Genomic DNA, 19,291 nt, shown 5'->3' with positions numbered 1-19,291 from the left:
GAGTGTCCTAGTACAGTTATATAACTACAATACAAAATACAATCACTCAGTACTAGTAAAGGACAGCAGAAATACTGGTATAGATGAGAAATAAACTAACAGAGGACATGAGAGAACAGCTGAGCTGCCCACACAGGCAGGCCCTGAGGCCTAAAGTTGTGTAAGCTTGCCTGCAGCAGCTGGCTCTCTAGTAACACACAAGCTACTAACTAAAATACAATGTCTATCTAACTAACAACAATATAGGTGTATATAGGAGGTGTATGTGAGCAAAAACGCTAGGTGAATGACCACAATAAAGCTCTTGCTAAGCCAAAGCACAAAGGAGCAGATCTCTCTCTGTACAAAGTCAGGCAAGGACGGAAAAACCTAACATGGCGGCCGCTATTTATAGGGTAGGGGCTGGCCAGGGTCCCCCTCTGTGATTGGCTGCCGTCAGAGGGCCTGGGAGCCCTCTGATTGGCTCTGAGGACATCAATCTGGGCTATGACGCTATTCGAGCTCGGTATTCGAGATCGAATAGCGCTGTTAGCTCGAATAGCGCGAATAGTGAATGTGCTATTCGAGTTTACTCGAATAGCCCATTCGAATATCTCCAGCTATTCGGAGCTCGAATACCGAGCTCGAATAGCTGAAAAAGAGCTCGAATATTCGAGCTCTGTTGAGCACCACTGGTAGTGTACCAGCTGAAGTAAGCCACTGTAGTGCCTTCCTGTCAAGAACTGCTATGTGGGAGTGTCTGCCTGCTGTATGCACTCTAATTTGTCTTTTATTATCGCAATCCTTTACATAATGCAGGTTTTTAAGGAAGTTGTAAATGATAAGTAATGTGGTCAGTTACTTACCTTCTTCTAGACTCCTGAAGTCATCTTGGACCCAAGCCGTCATTCCATTCTGCTTCCTGAATCCTGACCTGCCCCTCTCCAAACACTGCATGAGCTGCCACATGCCTCATCTATCGCCCTCCCGCAGCTGGGAACGTTCTGTGCTTGCTCAGTAAGTAAAACGTGCTACTGTGTATGTGCAGAAAGCTGCCAGCTATGGTAGCGAGATCGAGGAGGCATGCATGCCCAGTGCACAGAGTCTGGCTAAGTCGGCCAGCTTTCAGAGACAGACAGCAGAGGAATGGAGCAGCACAGAATGACGGAGAGGGAGGGGCTGGAAGGTAACCCCAGGTAAGTAATTGGCCACATTACTTTACACTTAACTCTAGTGATGAGCATCAGTACTTAACACTCCCTTTAAATATTTGTGGCACTATCTGCACACGGAAGTTACAGACAGGCCAGCGTTTCTTCTGTTAGTTGTTTCTTATAGCTGATTTCTAAAATGTTTATGTCTGTATGGAGGCTGCCATCTTGCTGGTGATGTCAGCACTATGCAAAGAACAGAGAAAATTCACAATTTTTTTAGCCCGCTTTGCTCTGCAGTTACTCTAGCCTGCCAGTTGTAACTGAGGTCCGGTTTATATTAGGTCTGCAGCTGGGCCGCTTCACAGGACCAATAGACATGTAAAACAGACCACATGCTCTACTATCGGTAAGCTCTGCCCCATTCACAGATCTCCATTTCTACTGCAGACTGTGTGAGTAGAGGCTGTGTGGTCTCCTGAGAAAGGGAATCGCCTCACTCCAAAACTGAGGACACCTGTAGGTAAGTATGAGGGGGAATTTTAGGGGTAGGTGGTATAGACAGAGGGGGGCAATTTGTGGAACTGGACATTAACCTGTAATCTTCATCAGCTCATCTCTCTACAAGTATTTTAATAAGAAGCCTACACTGATATACCTGTGATTACTCTGGTGTTTTATCCCAATATCCTCTCTGAACCTCTCCTCTTGCTTTACTGTGAAAGTTGTCTTGCATGACTGTCAGTCAATACTGAGAAAGGAGTGATTGCTCCCAATAGCTGCATATATTTTACCAGTGTCCCTACAGATGTGAGGAGCTTGCCTCCCGACTGTGGAAAGCCCAAAGATGCAGAGTATTGAAGGGAGCAAAACAAGTCTGCTTTGTGCAGACTTATGAAACAATGAGACAATGAAAGAGAAGAGAATATTGCCGTTCTTTAAAGAAAAACTGAAGAGAACTAAATATACTCACCTATGGAGAGGGAAGGTTCGGGATCTCATAGAGCCGTTCTAGTACTCTCTCCATGCCTTTGGTCCCGCGCTGTCCTCCAACCCCTGTTGAAGTTATTCGACCAACTGGTGGAATTCATCTTCGGTAGTCCTCGTGAAGGCTTCAGAATCGCTTATGTCCCCAAGTATTTCCAAAGATTTGTATGGCGCACACGCAAGTTCTGACTTGCGCACGTGGATGTGCCCATCTTCAAAAGCATTAGGGCACGCACATGCTTCTGAAGCCTTCCAAGGAGTTTGGAAGCTGGGGAATTTCAACAAGGGGCATCGGTGAACTAAAAGCACGGAGAAAGGTCCAGGAAGACTCTATGGCAGGGGTGCCCATTAGGTAGATCGCGATTCTACCGGTAGATCGCGAAGGACTTCTTGGTAGATCCCGACCTCACTTCATTTTCCATTCTGTATATACAAGTGTGCTCCTAAAATTGTACATAAGTAGATCATTTTGACTTGCTAATTTTTCAAAGTAGCTCACAAGCCAAAAATGTGTGGGCACCTCTGCTCTATGGGATACAGAGCCGCGTACATGGCAGCTGGGCCCAGGGCTTTTTGGCGCAGAGTGAGCCGAATGATGAATGCTGCCACACAAATTTGGGGTGGCGCTAAATACTATTCCCCCTCAGAGTCATAGCGACTCAAAGCGCCAGATCCCCGAATTACCCATGCGCGGTGTGCAGACTATAGTACTACTGCTACAGACAACACGCACCAAAAAAAAAAACCTGCTTCGCCAGAGCCTTCCCTCTACATAAGTGAATAAATATTTTTTTTTCAAAGTCGCTTCACATTTGCTTTAACACACAATGCTGAATACTGTTGCCATGGTTTCCAGCACATTTACTAAACAGCAATTGCAGGTTGAAGCTGAAAAGTAAAGTAAACCTTTAAAGTGCCTACACACAACACAGGCACAAAGCATTAGGGCATCGAGGCTGGTCAAATGACCCCCCCAGGCCATCGCTGGCAGAGATTGCAGCTCCTAAAGAAGCAACATATGGCTGGCATAACGGTCTGCTTCATTAAATATAATGCAGGTAGCCAATGTCGGCCGAGCTGCAATTACTGCTCTGACTCGCTGCTGATAAATATACTGTACATGCTTTACGGCGGGCGCCATATAAACGGAGTGCGGGGTAATGAGGAGCTTAACTGAGCTTAGTTATTCCTCTATGTATCGCGTGGCGTAATTATGTTGCATTAAACGTGTCAGCTGTGAAGATTCCGCTAATGTGTGACAGACGTCTGGATGAACCACAATGGCTACATGACGGACGCCGCCCTTCAGTCCACAATCTCACTTACATTATCTCCTGTCGGCCCTATTTCGTCATTAAAAACCACTTAACGACCGCCTAACGCTGATAGGCATTGGTAGGTCGCAAGTGGTTTCCCATGGAAATGGCCACTCTTTCAAGCGGCCGTTCCATGTCAGTTCACGGCTCCGTGAACAGCCTGCGTGCCTCCGATTGCGGCTCGCAGGCTAAATGTAAACACGCGGGTAAGAAATCCCCACTGTTTACATCATACGGCGCTGCTGTCCTTTGCCGCCCATAGCGTGAGGGAGAGGGAGGGCGGAAATCGCTGCGGAGGGGGGCTTTGAGGAGCCACCCCCCCCCCCCCGCAAAACACAGATAGCCGGCGGCGATCAGACCCCCCCAGCAGGACATCCCCCTGGTGGGGAAAAAAGGGGGGAAGTCTGGTCGCCCTGGCTGAAACCTGATCTGTGTTGTGGGCTGGAGAGCCCACGCAGCACAGATCATACAAAAAGTCCTGGTCCTTATTAAAGCTGAACTCCGCACACGCCGATCACTAAACCACAATGAGTTATTACCGAAAGCAAAAGCCAGTGTTTACTATCTCTTTACAGAAAGATGTAACAGTGTCCTCTCATCAATAATGCCATGATGTGGTATCATTGCTTCTGTAGCTATAAGGAAGGGCATACACTCACTATACATTACTATCAGGGCCGGTTCTCTCATGAAGCAAGGTAAAACACTTGCATCAGGAGCAGAGATTACAGGGACAGCATGTTTGTACTGTGTTTACACTAACAGCATGCAGTCAGAGTAGGAGGAGAAGCGAGAAGAGAGTGAGGAGAAGAGGTCATCATTGGGGAAAAGCAGCTTGTTGTGCTGTGTGAGGAGTCTGACAATGAGTGAAGTGAGGAGGGGGGAGAAAGGAGAGCAGCAGTGTTTCATTTGACTTGCACAGCAGAAGGGAGGAGGTGGCACTGCTGTCCTGACTGAGGAGGAATGGAGTGGCTGAGGGTGAGCAGTTTGTATGTCACTGTGTGTGTGTGTGCCTTTTGTGAGCAGGTGAATTTGGGCACCATGGTAAATCGGGCATAGGAACAGTGTGGATAGTAGAATATTGGTAATTTTACTGATACTATTCTATTTAAAGTGTTATTTTCATTAGTAAAATATTGGTAATTGTTACTGATATTTTACTATAGCTAAACCTAATCCTGCTTTCACACAGAACCCTCCACAACAGATGCCTAACCCGAAGACAACCCCCCCCCCCCCCCGGCAATGCCTAAACCTAAGACACCCCCCACCGCTGGTGCCTAACCTTAAGACCCCCCCTGGTGGAGCCTGACCTTAAGAACCACCCACTTCCCGTTGGTGTCTAACCCTGAGACCCCCCTCCCAGTGATGCCTAATCATAAGACCCCCTCCTGGTGGTGTCTAACCCCAGGACCCCCTTCTGGTGATGCCTAACCCTAAGACTCCACTGATGGTGCCTAACCCTATGACTCCCCCCTGGTGGTGCCTAACCCTAAGACCCCCCATGGTACCTAACCCTAAGACCCCCCATGGTGCCTAACCCTAAGACCCCCCCTGGTGGTGCCTAACCCTAAGACCACCCACCATTGCACACACTGTGTAAATCCAATAAACTTAATTTCATTTCTCAATTATCACTGTGTGTGTCTCCTATTTGATATATTTACCTGACATTTTTTGTCGTAACAAACAACGATTTATACAGGAAATTATGACGATTAACAAGGTTGCCTAAACTTTCGCACCCCACTGGGTGTATATATATAAATTTATTTATATTTATGTATATGCCGTATATACTTGCATATGAGCTGAGGTACCCACTTTTCATTCAGAAACCAGGAAAAAGTGATTGGCTCGTGTATAAGCCGCCTCCCTATATAGCCCCTCCACCGTAGCCAGATGTGCTCCCAGTACAAATTATGCCCCCCTTTCCCCATAGCCAGATGTTCCCCAAGGATGATACAGCTGTGTCTCAAGATGCCACTAGATGGCGTCATAGATATGAGACACAGCGATTGCCACACAGGAAGAATCCCCGATCACTGCACGGCTGAGATGTTGCTTGCATGCTCCGCTCCACAAGCCAGGGACACAGGTAGTCTTGAGCAGCACACTCTGTACACCATGTTGCAGGGGATGCGGGGCACAGACACAGCAGGAAGCCAGCTGGCAAGAGATCACTAATACAAGATCCTTACACTCCTCTGCCAGTAACCAAACCTGCTCAACCATCCGTTCTGCACCAATAACTCACATATAAGCCAAGGGGGTAACTTTTAAGCACATTTTTTGTGCAGAGAAATTAGGCTTATACGAGAGTATATATGGTATATATATTTTTAGGACTGTGTTGCTCTGATATTGTACTTTAGTTGTGCACTTTGGGCACAGCCTGCCAATCTTTGTGTGTGGTGTCTAGTGTTGATGAGATCCAGCTATGCATACTTTTCTTCCTCCTCAGCATTGCCGGGCCATTATGCTCGTCACAGCTTTGCCACAGCTGAAACCGTCACAAGACCAGAGGTTCAGTTAGTAGAGTAATGGCATTTAAAAGCATTGAGCAATAAAGAGGGGTGAATGTTGTGGATAAATTGCTGTTGGTGTCTTCCGAGTTCTTTTCCATTTAGCAACAAAAGCATAGCACACAAAAAAAAAAAAAAAAAAAAAAAAAAACCCACAGTGAGAATAACTAAACTGTACCTTATGGTAACATCGGAAATAAGCAGCCCGCTCATCAGAGAACTTCTCCAGTCGCTTTGGCCCCTTGCTGGAGGCTTTTTTGAATACTAACCAACACCTCTGGTAAATCTGTGGAGAGAGAAACAAAGCAGGGTGTGGTCAGAAGTCTACTTTGGTCCAGCTATTGCCTTCATGGAACATCACAGAAAATCAGAAGTAGAAAGTATGGAGGCACCCATCTTAAGGGGAACCAAGTGCCACTTTTTTCTCCTGTTTTCTAAAAGCTATAGGAGCTGCCATGTTTCCCCCCTCCCGTTCTAGTTGCCCATTATGTATCCAGGGAAGGTATGAAGATAGCATCTGTGACTTCTCTAAAGTTTTTGAAGCATGGTGTCCTATGTCTCTCCGTCCCCCTGCTGATGAAAGCTTTTGTTTGGTCTCTGCTAATGTGTGCAATAAAATAATTATGTCAGTCCTCATCTGCCTGAAACCTCTGCAGTCGGGCAGGCCTCGGAAGTTGGATAATAAAACCCTCTCCTAACCTTTTAAATGTGAAAAGAAGAGGTAAAAATTTAAGGTTTTTTTTAGTAATGAGACACATTGTTGGCATGCATTTTTAATGTGTTATTGAGATGCCCTGTGTGCTAAAAATGGTGCTTGGTTCACTATAAAGAGGTGCTGCTGTATTGACATATAGTAGAATGCAGTGAATTACATATTTAGGATATCCACTGTTATGGTAATTTTTCCTGGTTTCAGCATTAGAAAAAGTTCATATATCTATGTATTGCCGTATATTGGTGTGTAGCCCCGCCCTCCCAGTGATGCCTAGCCTAGGCTCTTTAGATATGTGGAATTCTCCTCTCAGAGCATTCTTGGAGACTAGGCATCATTTTAAAGGAACACTATCAATTAACACGTTTTTTTAAACCTGGGATTGAGAGAGTTTCTGAAGTGCTAGTAAATAATTATGTAAACATTTCACTTGCTTATCTCTTTTGTTTACTGTAACAAATTCTCTTCACTCTGAACTGCACTCTGCTCTAATCTGATGGCAGAGTGAGCCATGAGGGGAGGGGGAATTCCCTCACAGTGCATCTGTTAGGGCTCGTTTCCACTATTGCGGTGCGGAATCGCCTGGATTCCACCGCTGATGAAATCGCATGCGGATGCGATTCCGCATGCGTTTTTTGCCGCGAATTCGCATGCGAATTCGCATGGGTGAGGGTATATGCGATTTTAACCATGTCACTGCCTGTGTGAATTTACATTGGTACCTATGCGAATTCGCATGCGAATTCGCGGCAAAAAACGCATGGGGAAAACGCATGCGATTTCCCTATTAAATACATTGTGTGCGATTCGCCTGCATTCCACACGCAGGCGAATTCTGCAGGGTGTTCCGTGCAGATTTTCTCTGCACAATAAAACGCTCCTGCAGACGCATAAGTGGAAACTGGCCCATTCACTTATATTGTCTATGCGAATCCGCATACGCAAGACGCATGCGGATTCGCGATAGTGGAAACGGGGCCTCAATCCCGTGTGTATGAGAGAAAGTCATGTCTCCTGTGTCTCTGACTGAAGTGTCGGAAGAGAGCAGAGGAAATGTAACTTGGTATAAACATTTGTAATTGTCTGTGACACCACAGCTTTTCATACTTTTTTTTGCTTTCAGAGAAAAATACTCTGTAGCTGATATGCAAAAAAAATCAGTACTGGCTGTGCACTGAAACAGACACCCCTTTGCGAATGATTTGTACCAATAGAGCTAAATCCTACACACAATGAATTAAAGCTTTTGCTGCTGATATTTAACATGAAAAGTAGGAAGATGTATGCACAGCTACTTAGACATTATTTGTACATTGTCATTTTACAGAACTTGGATTGATAGTGTTCCTTTAACTTGCTTCAGAATTCTAAATAAACACACATTCCACAAAGACCACCTGACAGCACTAAAGATGTGTGAAAAAGGTCAGAATGTAAATCAGAGTGAGGAAAGGTTTTACAACAGGCAAACACTAATGACTTGATTCACTAAGACAAATAGCATGCTTTATCAGAGTTAAACTGCCCTATCAAAGTTAACACCCCCTATCAGAGTAGCATAGCGAGCGCTACAAACGTATGCCTGATAATTGGAAATGACGAGAGCTCCACTCATCCTGCCCTGAGCCCCTGCGGGTCCAATCACTTTAAAAGACATTATACCCGCACTTTGGTTGGCCCAATAGGCTGCCTGTCACTTGACAGGAAACTTGACAGGCAGGCTATTGGGCCAATCAGAGTGTGGGAATAATGTCCTTTAAAATGATTGGACACGCAGGGGCTCAGGGCAGGACGAGTGGAGCTCTCATCATTGCCAATTAGCAGGCATAAGTTCATAGCGCTCGCTGTGCTACTCTGATAGGGTGGGTTAACTCGGATAAGGCATTTTAACTCTGATAAGGCATGCTATTTGTCTTAGTGAATCAAGCCCTAAATAACTAAATCATTTGTAAAGGAATACTGTTTTTTTTTTTTTAAAAGCAATTGTATTCATTACATAAGTTTCATTATAGTTCCTCTTCAAATAAAGTCTACTTTTATTAAATGTATTAAAGTGGTATACCAGGCTAAAAAGTAAAAGCACTACTGCACAGCCCTTTGATACCAGATTTGCTACAGACTTGTCACCCCAGTTATCTAAATCCCACGTTGAAATAGTGGCCACATCATCTATACTCCTTGTCAGGGCCAAATTTACCATAAGGCACAGTAGGCACGTGGCCATTGGCATCTTAAAGGGATACTTAAGTCAACTTGAAAAAATGAGTTTGACTCACCTAGGGCTTCCCTCAGCCCCCTGAAGCCGATCGGTGCCCTCGCAGCCCCGCTCCGATGCTCCTGGACCCGCCAGCGACGACTTCCGGTTTCGCCGTCACCTGCCGACAGGCATGGGAACGCGAGTGATTCTTCGCGTTCCCAGCCACAATAGCCGCCTCAGCCCTGCCCCAGGCGCGTCTGTCAGACGTGTATCTCCGCCTCTCCCCGCCCCCTCAGTCTTCCTTCACTGAGAGGGGCAGGGGAGAGGCGGCGATGCGCGTCTGATAGACGTGACTGGAGGCAGGGCTGCAGCCGTTAGCCCTGCCTCCAGGAAGGGAAGATTTACGATCAAGACTACGACCAAGTCTTGCGGGGGTGGGTTTGGGGGTGAAGGGACCCCCGTTTAGCGGCGCGATAGCGGCGGTTTAGCAGGGGCACACATGCCCCTGCTAAGTATGAGCTCTGAAGCGAGATTTATTCTCGCTTCAGAGTCTCTTTAAGGTAAGAGTGAATTGGCTCGTAGCGCCCATAGCTATATTTGAAATAATGCATACCCAAATCATTGTATTCTATCGATCTGTACTACGCGGACTGTTGTTTCTGAAGTGACATGTGACATAATGAGAAACCTGTAGGTAATTATATTTCTAGCCCAAGTTAGACATTTTCTGTAGTCCCTTTCTGTTTTCCGGTACAGCAAGAGCTAGAGTTGTTAACTATGCGAAAGCGCTTGAGTGTTACAGCTTGTTAAATACAGTCCTGTTTCCTGAAAAGTATTATTATTATTTATTGTATTTATAAAGCGCCAACATATTACGAAGCGCTGCACAATAGATAAATGGGTTAACATACAGGTAGAACTTACGGAAACTCACAACAAGACAAGATCATGCAAATGATTTGATAACAATACAGTGTCATAGGTCAAGATAGAGACTGTTCGAGTCTACAAGAAGGGTGGTTATGAGTAAGATTGCATAATCAAGCTGGATACATTAGGGAGGAGGGCCCTGCCAGAGGCTTACAATCTAAAGGGTGGGGTGGAGACAATAGGTGCGTCTTTTGAGAGGGGGTCTAACAGAACATATTATGATGCTGGTGTACGGGGGTATGCGAGCGTGAAGAGGTGAGTCTTGAGAGCTTGTTTGAAGGTATTAAAGGTGGGGGCGAGTCTGACGGCTGGTGGAAGAGAGTTCCAGAGAGTAGGGGCAGCTCTGGTGAAGTCCTGCAATCGTGCGTGTGACTGAGTTATGCGTAGTGCGACTAGGCGCAGGTCATTGGAGGATCGGAGGGGGCGGGCTGGTATGTGCCTGTGGACCAGATCAGAGATGTAGGTCGGGCAGGTCTTGTGCACTGATTTGTAGGCCAAGCACAGGATTTTGAAATTGATCCTAAAGCTGATGGGGAGCCAGTGTAATGCTTTACAGCGCGGAGTTGTAGAGGCGCTGCGGTGAGAAGAATGTATCAGTCTGGCTGCCGCATTCATTACCAATTTAAGGGGGTCAGTACGGTTAGAGGGAAGGCCAGATAAAAGTGAATTGCAGTAGTCTAGGCGGGAGATGACAAGGGCATGGATGAGGAGTTTAGTGGTGTCAGGGGACAGGTAGGAGCGGATCTTGGAGATGTTGCGGAGGTGGAAGTTGCAGGATCTGACAATACCTTGGATGTGGGCTGTAAAGTAGTCAGGAAAAGGCGTCAGGAAGGGGAGTTTTAGGTTTAGGTGTCAGGAAGGGGGGTTTAGGGTTAGGAGTCAGGAAGGGGGGGTTAGGGTTAGGCATCAGGAAAGGGGATTTTAGGGTTAGATGTCAGGAAGAGGCGTTTTAGAGTTAGGCATCAGGAAGGGGGGGGGGTTTAGGGTTAGGCATCAGGACTGGGGGCTTTAGGGTTAGGTGTCAGGAAGAGGGGTTTTAGGGTTAGGCTTAGAGCGTCATGAAGGGGGGGGGGGGGGTTTAGGGTTAGGCGTCATGAAGGGTGGTTTTAGGGTTAGGTGTCAGGAAGAGGGGTTTTAGGGTTAGGCATCACGACTGGGAGCTTTAGGGTTAGGTGTCAGGAAGAGTGGTTTTAGGGTTAGGCTTAAAGCGTCATGAAGTGGGGGGGGGGGGGTTAGGCGTCAGGAAGGGTGGTTTTATGGTTAGGTCTCAGGAAGGGAGTTTAGAGTTAGACCTCAGGAAGGGGGGGTTTTAGGGTTAGGCATCAGGAAGGGGGGTTTTAGGGTTAGGCGTCAGGACTGGGGGTTTTAGGGTTATGCAACAGGAAGGAGGGTTTTAGGGTTAGGGGTCAGAAATGGGGGGTTTTAGGGTTAGGTGTCAGGAAGGGGGGTTTTCTGATTAGGCATCAGGAAGGGGGGGTTTCAGGGTTAGGCATCGGTAGAGGGAGGGTTTTGTGCGAGAGTGGAGTTAGGTTCAACTGTAGTAAAATATCGGTAACATTTACCAATATTTTACTATTATTACCATTGTTTACAATTATATCGGCCTCACCCGTCGCCCATTTTTCCTTGCGCCCCTATTACATGCACATGTATCGGTGGATCTGCCACTTTAAATGTCCCTGTAACTGCAGAGCATGGATATGTTTAGCATTACACTGACTTTGATTCCTGTACAGTCCAATTGAATTAAAGGGACTTTGATATCCATAGAAACAAAGGAGTGCTGAACTGTGGGCAGGTCATGTGACCCTTTATTGGTAAAGTTAATTAACCCTCCCCCATGTAGGCTGATATAGAGCAGACTCAGTCAATAGAGCTCAGACAGCAGTCAGGCCCCCTCTGTAGTGCATACCTGGCAGCAGCTGCCCAGAACTTGCTCCACTCGGATCATGGCGTCTATTGATGATTCTATTTTTATACATTAGGCGATCAATACAGATTAGCTAGATTCCGGACCAATTTAGGTCCCGATAACGAGATTAGACGCCTATTGAGCCCCTCTCAGGTTTTATTTTTCAAAAGCAGCTTAAAGCAATTAAGCGGAGGGAATCTTGAGCTTACGTCAAACATTCCATAGCTGCTAAGAATAGGCCACTGTTAATATACATACTGCTCAAGTGGATTTACGTGTTATTTCTCAAGTCCATTGTTAAGATATACCATTCCATGTCCGGTGCTTAAAGGGAACATGAAGTGAGAGGGATATGGAGGCTGCCATATTTATTAAATACCAGTTGCCTGGCAGTCCTGCTGATCTCTTTGGCTGCAGTAGTGTCTGAATCACAAACCTGATACAATCTCTTTGGCTGTAGTAGTGTCTGAATCACACACCAGAAACAAGCATGCAGCTAATCTTGTCAGATCTTACAATGTCAGAAATACTGACACCACTCTTCCACCCAAGTAAAGGTCCGTACACATATCCAACTTTGATTGCCCAAGTTTACCACTTCCATTTACTATGAGAGTTTAACCGCCATATGACCGTCTAATGCCGAAAGGCAGCTGCAAAGTGGCTCCCCCAGGACTGCGTAACGGCGATCAGCGTCAAGTCCTGGGGGCGTGGTTTGCAGGGGATTGCGAGCGCAGGTGTGTGTGCATCACCGCTCCGTCATCAGTCTACCAGCGGCCATCCCCGCTAGGAGACTATTAGACGGCGAAACCGCCATCTATTTACATTGTAGAGCACTGCGATCTACAGCAGCGCTGTGCTGGGGAAGCCCTGTCACTCGGCTGACCCCTGGGGAGGCCCCGAAAGCGTTCCCCTCTCAAAGGTGGATGCCTATAAGAGGGGATCACCCTTATTGGCTGTCGGGGGGAGGGGGGGAGCATAAATAAATAAAAAAATATATAAAAAAAAAAAAAACTAATAAAATAATAATAATTTAAAAAAAAGCTTGCAGCAGCGACCAGAGACCAGTAACAGAACGCTCTGTTGGTGGGCAAAAAAAAGGGGGGGGGGTGGGGTTTGGAGTATCCACCTCAGTGCTACGCTGTATGGCCCTGCAGCACACAGTTCAAGCTGCAGAGCACTGAATAGTAAAAAATTGCCTGGTCACCCAAGGGGGGGGGGGGGGGGGGGGGGGATTGCTGGGAGAGAGATTGTGGTCCTTAGGCAGTTAAGAAGTTGAAGTAAAAAAAAAAAAAAAAGATACTTAAGAAGAGGGGGAAAGCTCTGGGTCCTATAGAGCCTTCCCATTCCTCTCACAGTCTCCTCGTTCCAGTGTGCTTTGGAAGTCTTCAGAAGCCCGAGTGCTCAGGCGTGCGCAGTGCAGAGCCGCCCATCTTCGGGAGCATCTTCCTGCCGCAGCACAGAGCGGTCTCTGACCCTTCAGTTGAAGTGTGCGGACAGTGATGAAACGAGGGGACCAGGAGAGGAACAGGGAGGCTCTATAGGACCCAGAGCCTTCCCTCTCCATAAGTATCTCTTTTTTTTTTTTGTTTGCTTTAATTTCACTTCAGGTTTGCTTTAACTACATTATCTGCAAAGGGTGCCTTCAGGCAGGGCCAGATTTCTGGATAGGTCACAAAGTGAGGAGGAGCTGCTGCACCAGGGAGCTGTGCATGAGACAGGGGTTCTGGCACACGGCATGGGTGGATAGCTGCAGCACATGGAAGGGGAGCCACAAGCTGGACTAGGGGCGGAAAATTATAAATCCAGCCTTGACTCCAGATACACAACTTACACAGGACTTTCCTATGAGAACTGTGCAAGGCTTTGCCAATGGAGTTACACGCTTCTGAAGTGCAATCATTGGACAGTCAAATTTGGATGTGAGCATGCACTTAAAAGCTAGAAGCTAGATACAGGCCTACAATTTCTGTTACCAAACAAGATTTATGGGCAAGTTCTATACAAACATTTGTGGGGGTCGACAACGATGATGGATTGATTTACTGCAGGTGGGAACAATGTGATCTGGCATGCAGGATTTGCAGGCTGATTATCCACAGGGGCAACCTAGGCAGGAGCCTAGGGCCTGGTGGGTGTCTAAGAGCCTGGCGCGCACCTCCTCTGATCCTTCCTACCACCTCACCTTGTCAGAAAAGCCATGTGATAAGTTGGAGGAGCTAAACCTATTTTGCCTAGGTCACACATGATTCTCCCCCGAGATGGTCATTATTGGGCTCCTGGGCCTAATCGAATCATGTGCGAACATAGCTTAAAGCAGACATGAACTCAGAACTTCCCCTCTGCTCTAAAAGATAAGCAGCAGCATAATAACCTTTCAAGAAAAACATTTCTTTTGTTACAGTTGATACAAATCCTTCAAGAAATCTGCTGTGTGTCTATTTCTAGCTTTTATGAGAGCAGACTTTGGCCTCAATTCACTAAACTTATCTCCTGTCTTTAATAACTCTTCTAGAGTTGTTACCATGGTGATAAGGCATGTAGTATTCAGGAAACATTTTACCTCAGGCAAGCCTAAAGTTAACTCTTCTGTCTTTAAATTAACTCTCCAATCCTTAAAATAACTCCAGAGTTAAAGACAGGCTGTTAATTAGCTGCATGTGAAAATAACTACAGAGGAGGTAAATTAACTACAGAGGAGGTAAATTAACTACAGAGGAGGTAAATTAACTACAGGAGAGGTAACTTAAAGAGGTACTGTAAGGGTCTACAGTGCTCACCACCTGTGTGTAGCTAATGTCCACATTATAGGGGAAAACCTGGCTTTTATTAGCATTTGTATTGTATTTATTTAGATTTCCCCCCTTTAATGTTGAAGCCACGCCCACCAGATCCTCAGCTCCGCGGCAGCATATTAATTAGCCCTAGCCAGATTGCCTCATGGGTAGTGACGTATGGAGCTGTCATAAGAAGCTCTTGCCGAGTAGGGGGAAGGAAAAAAAAGCAGAGGAAGAACGGATCCCTGCACAGCTCAGAATGCTCGCTGTCTGTGTGATCAGCTGAGCTGATTACTATCTCTACTACATGACAGGCAGACTTGCCCAGACGCTCTCCCTTCCCCCTTACTGCTAATTTATTAGCATGTCCTCCGTTCCAGCACAGTTGGATGTCTTTGTCCACTCTCTCCTCCTGAAGCCTGCAGCAGCGTCTGTCTCCCTCCTGCTTGCAGAGTTCAGTGTATACTTCTGTATATTGTGTGTATAATGTGTCGTTTCTCCTCTGCTCTCTAGCTGTCATCAGCTGCCTGGTGTATTGTACTAAATGCAGCTATAAAGCATGTCATTTGAGGAACTCTGCAGCCAAGCAGATTAGGAGAGTACACCAGGCTGCTCTGATGACAGCAAGTGAGGAGAAACGCAGTGTATGCAGGAGTATACACTGCACTTTGCAAATAGGACAGGAACAGATGCTGCAGGAGGGGGAGTGCAATTGCAATTAGCATTGGGCAAGTAGGAGGGATGCACAATGGCTGTTAGCTGTACTTTATACAAGGAAGGGGGGGGGGGGTTAAACTGTGGCCACATACATATAGGGGGATGGATCTCTAGAGCACAGGAATAGTTAAAGAGAACCCGAGATGGAGTCATATGGTGTACTTTGGTCTTCCTCTAGCCCCATGAGGTGTGGGGGGGGTCCCTCTTCAGCCCCTCCATTCACTTGCAATAGCTTCTGGTAGTGTGACCACTCGTGGGGTTCTGCGCATGCGCGTCATGGTGCACCTGCATCCTCTGTCATGCTCCTGCAGCCGGAAACCTGTGCCTGCGCAGTAAGGCTGCACAGAATGTTCCTGCGCACAGGAGCCTGTTGTGGGGGGGCAGGCGGCCATGCCGCGCATGCGCACTACCCCACAACTGCCAGATTACCAGGAGCTATTGCAAGTGAACGCAGAGGACGGCAAGGGACCCCCACATCTCATGGGGTGGAGGAAGACCTAGGAAAGTATAAACACACCATATGACTCCATCCTAGTTACTTTAAAAGGAAGCATCCAAGTACATTAAAAAAAGGAGATCTACTTACCTTGGGCTTCCTCTAGCCCCTGGCAACCGTCCTGTGCCCTCGCCATATCTCTGGTGGCTCCTGGTCCCCTCCGGTGCAGGACCCCTATAGATGCTCAGCAGGCCATCCTCTACTGCGCCTGCGCGAGCACCGCTGTCAATCACGCACATGTGGTCCAGAGTGTTCTACGCAGGCACAGAACTATTGCGCTTGCACAGAACACTCCAGACCACTTGTGCATGATTGACAGCGGTGCTCACACAGGTGCAGTAAAGGATGACCTGCTGAGGTCTGTATCTGCACCGGAGGGGACCAGGAGTCACTGGAGATGAGGCGAGGGACATATTGGCAACCAGGGGCTGGAGGAAGCCCCAGGTAAGTAGATCTCTTTTTTTTTTTGTACTCAGATGCTTCCTTTACGGGAACCAAGCATCTGCAATTACAATTAATTTTTTAAAAATGAGCCCTATAATGGAGGTTTATATGATTGTACTGGTACAGACTAACCAGCAAGCTCATGGTGACCCAGAACTCATTGGAGTGCGTAAGGGACTACAATGGGGGGGGGGGGGGGGGCAGTTGGGTAAAGCAGCATTACCTACCTATGGTGGGATCATGGGCCACATAGCAAAACTTTCATGGGGCCCTCAGATGTAGGTACTTGAGCACTTCCACCTGCTTCTACCCCATGGAGTTATTTGGGTAATTTACATTCTCATGCAATCAACACTACACATAGTTCATGGGCACTGAGATATAGGCAGAGGAACACAAGAAAGTTAATGGTGAATACATTAGTACCACCTGCCCCCCCCCCTCCCCACTTTGCTCCAGGGCCCCATAGCAGCTGCTATGACGGCTATGGCTATTGCTACGCCCTTGTATGGTGGTCACTATCTGCTCCACACACAGGCTGCACAGCGCCTGCATTTAAATTTTCCTGGTGCCATCATGTGCATACCTGCAGCAATACATGCCAGGTGGGGTAGTCGGTGGATGCAAGTACCTATCTGTAATTGCATCCATGGACTACATATCCCAACATGCATTGCAGCAGGTGGTGGGCAGCCACCACCAGGAAAATTAAAATGCAATGCTGTGCAGTCTTTCTGGGGAGACGATTGCGACCACCATATGGGTGGGAGGCCACAGGAGCAGCCCACCATAGGTATGTAATGTCGCTCTCCCCAACCACCTTGACTCCCCCATCCCAAAGGCACACTTATACAAACCTCCATAAGGCCTGGAACCCACTACAAAGCAATATTGCTAATTGCAATCGCTAGCGTTTTTAATGAGCATTTTCTAGCGATTTTAAAAAGTGTCAGCTTTTTGCCAGCGATTTGAGATTAGCGTTTTTAATTGTGATTGGTCCTTTTAATTTTATTTTACAGTGTGCAGTAATTTAAAAACACTAGCAAAATCGCTCTGTGTCGGTTTTGCCGAGCGATTACACCAGCGTTTATATACTTTACATTGCAGAAACGCTAACGCTAAAAATTCTGCATGTCCTGTGTATGCGATTTGGATAGTTGTGCGTTTAGGGAAATCGCTACCGTTTTGAAAGGCACTTTAAAATCCAGAGGATTCCCCCTGCCGAGGCGATTATCGCCCTAGAGATTTTTTTCCTTGCAGTGCCACTGCAAAGAGACTCTGTAACCAAAAAAAGTTCCCCTGGGGGGTACTCACCTCGGGAGTGGGAAGCCTCAGGGTCCCAATGAGGCTTCCCCCACCCCTGTAGCTGCAGGCAGTCGAGCTCTGACCCCCGAAGTGTCCGGAATCCCCCCTCAACAAGCCCGATAAGCTCTGATATATTTACATTCCCTGGCTCCAGCGGAGGAGCTGTTGCAGCTCTCAGCACGGAGATAGGCGGAAATAGCCGATCTCTGTCGAGTCTGCTCTACTGCGCAGGTGCAGGAGACTTGCGCCTGCACAGTAGAGCGGGCCGACACCGATACTGCGCCTGCGCTGGAGCCGGGAAGGTAAATATTTACATGCCCGCTGTTCGGAGGGGCACAGCGAGACCGCCGTGGGACACAGGAGGATGAGGGAAGCCTTGATAGGATCCGGAGGCTTCCCCCACCCGAGGTGAGTACACCCCAGGGGAGTTTTTTTAGTTTCAGAGTTTCTTTAACCTGTTTAGATATTTGGATGTGAATTTCATATCCTGATTCGCCCTCCTGTGCATTCCAAGATGTGAAATACACGTCCTGCACTTTTGAGCCCCTCCACACGCTTGTGCGGGTGCACACGCGGTCTCATAAGCACTCCCTTTCTTCCCGCGTATGCATGCTCATGCGCTCACTTAAAGGGCAACTGAAGGGAGAGGTATATGGTGGCTGCCATGTTTATTTCCTTGAAAACAATACCAGTTGCCTGGCTGTCCTGCTGATCTATTTGGCTGCAGTAGTGTCTGAGTAACAGAAACAAGTATGCAGCTAATCTTGTCCGATCTGCCAATAATGTCAGAAACAGCTAATCTGCTGCATGCTTGTTCAGGGTCTGTGGCTAAAATTATTAGAGGCAGAGGATCAGCAAAGCTGCCAGGCAACTGGTACTGCTTAAAAAGAAATATGGCAGCCTCCATATACCTTTCATTTCAGTTGTTCTTTATATGTGAATGACTGCTGCACTCATTCATGTAAACAGAAAAAAAAAACCAGTTAAAAAAAAGTTTTAAAGTCACAGTGTCCCCATTGAACAATGAAGTGGTTACTCCCCCGAAACGTAGAAATGCCTACCTAAAGGGGCCCATACACTCAGCCGATTTTCTGGCCGACCGATCCCGATCGATTGATCGTTTGCAAATCGGTTGGCCAATCGACCGATCGATGGCCGATTTCGATCGATTTCGATCGATTTCCATCGAACTGGCAGGGTGGAAAATTTAGGTCGATCTGATGAGATTGCTTATCAGTTTGCATTGGCCTTAATGGAAATCTGATGGCAAAAAAATGCCATCAGATCGAATTTCAATAGATTTCAAACTGAAATCTATTGGAATTCTATCCTGGTAAAAAATGTTCTAAAAACGCATCAGATAGATCATCAGATGCATTTCTTATCTATCTGCTGCCAGTCTGACGAGTGTATGGGCACCTTAACTAATTAACCTCTTGTGTCACCTACATGTAAGCATAGTCTTAAGATCAGTGGACACTTGTAATGGTTGCCGCCCGTAGCAATCGTATGCGATCAGTTTTGAGACCCAATGCTGTACAGATACATTACTGTGTTGTTGCCCAGCATTGTATCTGGACTCCCCAAACTGTGCGCCATAGCGATTGGATCCATAGCAATCGCTACAAACGCACAGGCTGGCAATAATGGTACGCCCTGGCTCAGATGTACATCACTTGAGCTTATAGACACAGATGTCCTGGCACCGTAGACTTAGCCCTCCATGAACCTACAAACTCCTGTTGAACCACTGGATGTCCCAGCTGTCACTTCTCCCTTACTTCTCTTGCCTGTCATAGCTACAGGTGTCCCTTTGCATTAGTTAGCCAGAGATACCCTCGGG

General features: G+C 47.0%; 1 protein-coding gene across 1 annotated transcript in view; it reads right to left on the bottom strand.

The window, feature by feature from the left end:
• The window catches only part of DOK5 (docking protein 5), a 209,630-nt gene that overhangs the window by 105,764 nt on the left and 84,575 nt on the right, over positions 1-19,291 (bottom strand). The window contains exon 2 of the mRNA XM_068263535.1: positions 6,137-6,244. Coding sequence (XP_068119636.1) covers positions 6,137-6,244 — 108 coding nt within the window. The remainder of the gene's footprint in view (positions 1-6,136; positions 6,245-19,291) is intronic.

The sequence above is a fragment of the Hyperolius riggenbachi genome, chromosome 12, assembly GCF_040937935.1.
Source record: "Hyperolius riggenbachi isolate aHypRig1 chromosome 12, aHypRig1.pri, whole genome shotgun sequence".
Lineage (NCBI taxonomy): Eukaryota > Metazoa > Chordata > Amphibia > Anura > Hyperoliidae > Hyperolius > Hyperolius riggenbachi.
This window is presented reverse-complemented; position numbering and strand designations above follow the sequence as displayed.